The 8,238-nt window shown below is 41.9% G+C and overlaps 1 protein-coding gene across 4 annotated transcripts in view; it reads left to right on the top strand.

Moving 5' to 3' along the window:
- LOC146310561 (AT-rich interactive domain-containing protein 1B-like) overlaps positions 1 to 7,738 on the top strand; it is a 248,035-nt gene extending 240,297 nt beyond the window's left edge. For 3 of the 4 annotated variants that reach the window (XM_084743144.1, XM_084743147.1, XM_084743148.1), the window contains 4 exons: positions 491 to 566; positions 1,866 to 2,604; positions 3,588 to 3,718; positions 4,584 to 7,738. In XM_084743144.1, the coding sequence (XP_084599270.1) occupies positions 491 to 566; positions 1,866 to 2,604; positions 3,588 to 3,718; positions 4,584 to 6,392 (2,755 nt within the window). In that variant the 3' untranslated portion in view covers positions 6,393 to 7,738. The remainder of the gene's footprint in view (positions 1 to 490; positions 567 to 1,865; positions 2,605 to 3,587; positions 3,719 to 4,583) is intronic. The other variant, XM_084743145.1, reaches the window with a different exon arrangement.
- Positions 7,739 to 8,238: the final 500 nt, after the last annotated feature.

Below are 8,238 nucleotides of genomic sequence, written 5' to 3' on the forward strand. Positions count from 1 at the left end.
CACTTTTTGTTCTAAGATAATGTTAAAAGTTATATTTTAATTAAACATATGCTTAAAGGCATTTCAGCCAAATTTCAGCATCAATTTAAGTTTTACTATGCTATTTTTATTTATTTTTTACATAATTTGCTTTTGAAAAAAACTTTAGGGATCTATTTTGTATATTTATTAATTAAAATCTTCAGTTAACTTCTAGAAATGCTGCTGGCAGCTTCCTGCACTTTTTGTTTTAAGATAGTGGTGAAAAGTTTTATTTTAATTAAACATATGCTTAAAGGCATTTCAGTGAAGATTTGTGCTGGAGTTTGTTTTTTTTCAAAATTTTGACACCGAGATTTTCATTTTCACCGCCAATATGTATTAGTTCCAAATATCAGTTATCATTTTCCTTTATTACTTAAGCCATATCAGTATCAGCTGGAAAAAAAAAGCCAGTCGCCCCCCTAGTCTTCAGTGAGTGATGTATTCCTCCTCCTCTGTTGTGTTTCAGACACGATGGCTACGGTCAGCAGTATCCCGGCATGCCATATGGGATGCATCCATCTGGGATGTACCCACAGCAACAGGTGAGAGAGAGTTCATTTGTATGTCAAGTACTGTTTATCTCTAACTGTAAGAGGGAAAAACAGTAGTTTTACAGTGCATTAACATGATATAAGACAGCCCAGCAAAAAATCATTAGGTTTGACCGATTTTGAACAGAAAATGTCCAAAGATTGTCACAAGATTTCTACGATTGCCTACAGATAATGTGTTGTATGAATAAATTATTATGTAAAATACTGAGCAATATGTTTCTTCAAATAAAACTGTTTAGCTGAATTTATGAAAAGGAAGGAATGCTGTGTTTTTCTTTTATCACCTTGTTTCCTATTTGTTCCTATTTGTCATTTCCCTGTGATAGAAATACATTTTTAATCATTTCCATAAAGTAAACTTAAATTTGCTTAACTTAAGCAGTCACCATGAATATGAAGAGGCCTAATCAATACTTTATTGTAGGGTTGCAAATTTTGTGTGTTTTCCTTAACCGACAGTTGAACATGTGAACAATCAATAATTGATTAGATAGAAAATGCTCGTCTTTTTTCTCTGTTTCAATTTAATTTAAAGAATGATGAAGCACAAACAATTTAAACAAAAATAAAAATGAAACAATAAGACTCTTCCTTGAAACGTCTGCTCCTGTATATATAGATATATATATAATATGTATAATATATTTATATATATAATACCTGAGGTTGAAAACACACAAGTCTACCACTGATGTTGTTCCTCACTTCTCTAAGTGCAGAGTGGAAATTATTGACATTTTTGGGCTTCACACACCTCAGTTCAGTCAAATTCAGCTCAAAACTGTCTGCAGCTGCAGGCAACTGTAGGAACCTGTCTTTACGTGTGTCACCACTCCTCCCACTCTTCAACCAACATTAAAACACAAATAAAAAATATAGACACATAGTGAATTCAATATATGCAGAGATAAAAAACAAACAAACAAATATTTTCACAAAGGGACTGAACCTGTCCTCACAGGTCTTTCACTGTTTCAAAATTGTGCTGGTTTTGTTTTGGTTTGTCTTTTGTTATTGGTGATAATGTAATTTTCTTGTTCATTTTAGTTGTAATATTCACCTTAATGTTCTTCATTTTTATACCTATTACTCTATCAGTACTTTGGGCTGCACTTTTGCATAAAAAGTCATAAAGTCATGACAATTATCATCAATAAGTAACACTTTACAGTAAGGCTCCATTAACTAACATTAGTAATAAAACAGTTATAGACAATGACTCTATCATGGTATTGTGTTTTTACTCACAAAAAATAACATAACTAACTCACAATGTCCTTGCTTCAGCAGGGCTACAAACGGCCCATGGATGGCATGTACGGCCCTCCGCCCAAGAGACATGAGAGTGACATGTACACCATGCAGTACGCCAACCAGCAGCCAGACATGTACAACCACTACGGCGGTGGGTACTCAGGCCCTGAACACAGACCCATCCAGGGACAGTTCCCCTTCCCCTACCCTCGCGACCGCATGGCCCCCTCAGGTCAGAGCCAGCACAGTATGATGGGTGGGGGGCCCACTCCTAACCACACTACCGACAGCCCCAACATGTGGCCGTCCAGGACAGAACTCGGCTATCCCTACCCCAACAGACAGGGGCCACCATCACAAATGCCACCTTACGGCTCAATCGGTAGAGACGACATGGATGGGCGGCCCGGGCAGGAGCAGTGGCACCGCCAGTCCCCTTACATGTCGTCATCAGGTGGCATGTCCACCCTGTCCTCACGCCAGCCATCTTCTTATTCCAACTCTCCATCCATGGCCAACCACCTGCCCAGAGCGCCCAGTCCAGGGGCTTTCCAGCGCTCCATGGACTCGAGGATGTCGCCCAGTAAAGCACCGTTCATGTCACCTATGAAGATGCCCAAGCCTGGGATGACCATGATGGGCTCGCAGGGCAGCGGACCCCTTGGTCAGTTTCCTGCCAACCTGAGGCGAGACCTCAACTACCCACCAGGATCAATAGAGGTCACCATGCCGATTCTCAAGCCCCGACGGAAGCTCAACTCCAAGGACACCGGTGAGAAGGAGGCCCTTTATTTCATGAATTTGAATAGGGCTGTGAGGCGGATGGCTTGATAAGAAGCTCTCTGGAAGATGCATTATTGTTATTTCAGTTATAAAAAAGATTTGGTAGCACTTTATTTGAAGAGGTGTGCATAAGACTGTCATTACACTGTCATAACCATATCATGACACCTGTCATCAGACTGTCCTTACAACATTTAATGATATCCTTATGAGAAATCCAAAATGTTGTAAGGCCAATTAAGATCAAGTAAAGGTCAATTAAAATAATCATAACACACTTATAATGGTGTCATGGCAGCCAGTGTCAAAACCAACCACATATGACAGTATAATGTAACGTTGTCCCAGTTAATGTTAAGTATTTACAAAAAAAAAGTCATTATCCCCACACATGTATGACTTCTGCATTGATTTATGAAAAATGTGCTGATGTTTTGGTCACACAGATCTTTATCAAGACATGGTTATCATAAAGTAAACTGCTCACTCATGAAAAATCCTCAACTAATCAAGATATTAAGCATTCACAAGGAAGTAATGTGAATGTTGCCTTCTACGCGTCATCTAATGTCAAGCTGTTCCACTAAAGACATCTCGAACTTTGAATTAAAAATGACACAATCGACTGAATGACACTTAATGATAACAGTCATAAACATTCAAAAAAATAAAGTGTTACTAGAGATTTTATTGTCAATATGACTTTGTAGTTAAATTAAGGTTATATTATTTATAGTTGTGCTTTTAGTTTAAAAGTTGTGGATTTACATATCTTCATTAACACCATTTTATCTCTGCCTCAGGTGTATAGCTAGACCTAATTTTCAGGTAGATCTAGCACAACATGAGGTCAATTTTACGAAAGGAATTACACCGATTTAATCTGTTCAGTGTCCCTTTTATCATTTGGACAATGTCTGATCACCATTTTTTTCTTTTGTGGTTCCACAAATCCCACCGTTTTAATCCCAGGAACGCCTGAGGCCTGGCGCGTGATGATGTCTCTGAAGTCTGGCCTCCTGGCAGAGAGCACGTGGGCGCTCGACACCATCAACATCCTGCTGTACGATGACAGCACCGTGGCCTCCTTTAACCTCTCCCAGGTAAAACCAATTTCATGACTGCTGACTGACAGAACAGATTCTTTTAGTCCACTAGAGCATACTGTGACCGTCTGTCACACAGTTAAACCTGATCTTCTAGATTAAAGGCATAGTTTGGATTATTTGATGTGGGGTCGTATGAGGTACTTATCAATAGTCAGTGTATTACGTGTATGAGTATGGACACTACGCAATGTACTGCTGTGGACATGGTCAGCAACAGAAGGTGCTTTAGCCACTTAACAAAAGCTCCACCTAAGAAAATTCAGTTTAAGCGTGCACTATATTTAGAATATTTTCGCCACTTTACCGTCAGACCTCAGGCAGTAACAGAAACTAACAGGTCATGGCAGCGGTAACCAAGCAACTCCACTGCTCTGTGAGGTAAAATGACTGATTTTGTCGGTGAAGTTCAGTTGGCTTAAAGAGAGAGATATTTGGCTTTTCTAACAAATATGCAGATATACTTAACTGATATTAATTTTTTTGGTGGACCCTTTTAAGTTTGTGTGCTGACCTTGTCCACAGTGGCACATTGCTTAGCTTCCATACTGCTGCCCCTGTCTGCTTCTCCAAAGTGCGGTGACGTGCTGACTGCCATCTACTGTAGATAATAAACTGACTTGATCTGAACAATCCCTTTAACATTTCTTGATTGTTGTTCAAATGACCATTATGCCATTCTGACTTGTTAATCCAAAAGATTCAAGAAATTATGACAAAAAAAAGAGTGATTAGAATGAAAAATGCTCTCCCTAGATAGGAGCTCTTGGCTTGCATTCACCAGCTGGAACCACTTTGACAACACAATTCTGATTTCCTTCTGCTCAGACTGTTGACATTTTTTTTCTCTTTGTCTGACCAGCTGCCTGGGTTCCTCGAGCTGATTGTGGAGTACTTCCGTCGCTTCCTGATCGAGATCTTTGGCATCCTGGAGGAGTTTGAGGTGGGGACAGTGGCTCAGAAAAGCCTTTTGGAACCTGTTTCTAACCAGAAAGAAGAAGCCGTCCCTGACCAGGAAACGGACTCTAATGTCCAACCTGAACCTGAGTCAACTCCAGCAGCAGCAGAGACGCAGGTGGAGCCAGAAGGAGGGGTCACGGAGGAAGCTCCACCAGTCACTGCAGAGCCAGAGCCAACAGAGGAGGTGAAGGGTGAGAAAGAGGAGTCTGAGGTGAGCATAAAGAAGGAGGAGGAAGAAGAGGATGGAGAAAAAGAGGGAAAAGAAGAAGATGAAGAGAGTAAAAAGAAGTGTGTTAATGAGCCTGTTGCAGAGCAGGAACCTAAACCGAAACAAGCCAGTAAATACGATAAGCTCCCCATCAAGATCGTCCACAAAGATGACTTGCTTGAAGACATGACGGAGCGCTTAGGCTACGTCACTGAGTTCACCAGTGGGTTGCTACACTGGCAGGCAGGTGGAGGTGATTCCACCGCACACATTCAGACACACTTTGAACCCCGAAGTGAGCCACCTGTCAGGGCGAGGAAAGAAAACAAAGAGGAAAACAAGGTGGATGATGGGAAGGAACAACCACTGAAACATATCACTGCGACTATCGATGATGTCTTGTGCGCACGGGTCGATGCCCTCTCTTACGCCCATCCTGCCCGTTCCTTGCCATCCTACCCCTTCAGGGTGCATTCAGATGGGGAGCAGGACTACATCACCCTGCTGGAGGACGAGCCTCGCTGCCTGGATGAGGCCCCACTCTCCACGACCTCCGCCTGGCAGGACTCGCTGGCCAAGCGGTGCCTCTGTGTCTCCAACATCGTCCGTAGCCTCTCCTTTATCCCTGGGAATGATTCAGACATGTCGCGCCACCCTGCTCTGGTTCTCCTCCTGGGCAGGCTGCTCCTGCTGCACCACCAGCACCCAGAGAGGAACCGGTCGCCCCCGAGCTACCAGCGAGACGAGCAGCAGGAGCTGTCGGGGCTGTCGAGTAGCAAAGAGGAGTGGTGGTGGGAGTGTCTGAGTCTGCTCAGGGAGAACGCCATGGTCACTCTTGCCAACATCGCGGGTCAGCTCGATCTCTCCACCTACCCGGACACCATCTGCCTCCCCATCTTGGATGGCCTCCTCCACTGGATGGTGTGCCCCTCGGCCGAGGCACGGGATCCCTTCCCGTCAGCGGCGCCCCACTCTCAGCTCACCCCACAGAGACTGGTGCTTGAGTGCCTCTGCAAGCTGAGTATCCTGGGCGGCAACGTGGACCTCCTGCTAGCGACGCCACCGTTCAGCCGACAGGAGAAGCTCTTCAACGTCTTGGTGCGCTACGTGGGTCAGAGGAAGGTGCAGGTGTACAGGGAGATGGCGGTGGCTGTGCTGTCCCACCTGGCACAAGGAGACCCCACAGCGGCGCGCGCCATAGCCGTGCAGAAGGGAAGCGTGGGTAATTTGGTCGGCTTCTTGGAGGATGGTGTTAGCATGGCGCAGTACCAGCAGAACCCTCACAGCTTGCTGCACATGGGGCACCCCCCTATGGACCCACCTAGCATAAACATGATGTGCAGAGCAGCTAAAGGCCTGTTGGCGATGGCTAAGGTGGTGGAAAACAAAACGGAGTTTGTGTTGTATGAAAGCAGATTATTAGACATCTCCATTTCCTCGGTGCTCAACGCGGGAGTGGTGGCCATTATTTGCCAAGTTCTCTTTCACTTAGGGAAGTCATGACACGAGGAGAGGCACGGCAGACGCTGATATTTCTGTGGTTTTCTATTTTTATTTATCAAAATGACAGAAAATGTTTGTTTTTTTTAAAGAAGTATCCACATAAACAAAATATCTATATATGTATAGCTTCTGGGCCCTGTTAAAAAAGTGGGTTTGGGATTTGAAAGCTCATTTTAATACAAATATTTAATACCTGCTGGTGTTGGATTGCTACGTTTGATATTTTTGTTTGGCATTTTGTTTTTGTTTTGTTTTTTTTTGTTTACTTTTTCAGCCAAAGCTGCCACCAGATTTTGGTGCTGAATTAATGTGGTTCCTTTTGAGTCGATGAGTCGTCGAGATGTTTTTCAGTTTTTATAAATGCTAATATACTCATCAACATTTTGTTAATGGAGAGTATTTATTTAAAATGTGACACTGTACAGTAGTTTGAACTTTTTTGCCAACACTCGTGGGGGGAAAAAAACACTGACTTTTTAAAAATTGAAATGTATATGTCTCCATCGCTGGAAGATAAATTGTGCAATAGGACTAGAGCAAGTTGTCCCTTTTTTGAGAACAACCAGATGTAAATCTTTAAAAGACACCTGCAGTGTGTGCTTTAGGCCATGAGGAGGCAGCATTGCACCAGCCAATCAACATGAGAGAAGAGAATCTGTCAGAGGAAGTGTCTAATTTAGCAATCATAGCCTCAACGACTTTCACAGATGAATTTGTGTTTCCTAAGCACTTGTGTTATGTCTGTATTTTTTCATCACTATGTATATAAACCGTTGTACAATGGACGCACATGATTCTTTCAGTCTCAATCAAGCATAGCAAGAGGTGGGACTTTCTGACTATTATAACAAATGCTTTTATTGTTGGTAAAATTTGTTATTGTTATTATACATATTTTGTTAAAAGGGGTCAAATATTTGAACATGGCAGATGTGTTTCAATGTAAAAAATTCCTGTATGCATTGTATTATAGCTGAGAAAACAATCGCTTTGGTAATCAAACGTGGAAGTGCCAGGGTGAGAGGATATCTAGGCGAGGTTACATAAGAAAACTGAACACATTTCTGTTCGTTACTGTCCTCCATTCATGTCAATGGGCATATTTTTGAATCTAGATAATGCTCTAAAAGAAACGTGTGAAAAGAACCTTCAAAATGTCCTGAAAGCTCATTGTAAAAATTTGCCTTTTTTCGTATGACTCCATGTCTCTCTTTTATTCAGTATACACATTTATACTCTGTGCTGCACATGTCACAAATAAATGTACGATGAACATCGTTAAGCACCGGAGACGTTGCATTATGTCCAGACAATCTTAGGCCAATAAAACAAACATCAACTGCTTACACGGACTGCCTTTTATTGATTTCATTCAAAATAATCTCAACTGACTCCCCAAGACAATGAAATTATACAAAGATCAAGAAAACATCTGATAAGAGGACCTGATTGTTTTCTGTCAGTGTTTGTTTTAGTTCAGATATTTCAGCTTAAATTTAAAGATGGTCACTGTTCAGGTATCACTTCTATTAAATTGTAGGAGTGCTGAAAGTGTGAAAGAATCAGAAAAAAAAATGTGGAAATATAGAGAGGAATAAGTAAAAGTATAAATATTATGTCTTATAAATAAGATTTTGAAATAAAAAAAGAGGAGACAAGAAATATAGAAAGAGGAAGAGGTGATGTGATTTATTTTTTTTTTTAACTGAAAGGCCAGTCTTTCCTGAACAATGAACTACGTGCTGCCTGTAATATGTGGCTGTTCCAGTTCACAATACACTGAAGAGGAAGGACAGTTGATGTGAAGATGACGCACAAGCTCTTTCTCAACTTACCACAGACGCGT

The sequence above is a fragment of the Lutjanus erythropterus genome, chromosome 18 (genome assembly GCF_056507025.1).
Source record: "Lutjanus erythropterus isolate fLutEry1 chromosome 18, fLutEry1.hap2, whole genome shotgun sequence".
Taxonomy (NCBI): domain Eukaryota; kingdom Metazoa; phylum Chordata; class Actinopteri; order Lutjaniformes; family Lutjanidae; genus Lutjanus; species Lutjanus erythropterus.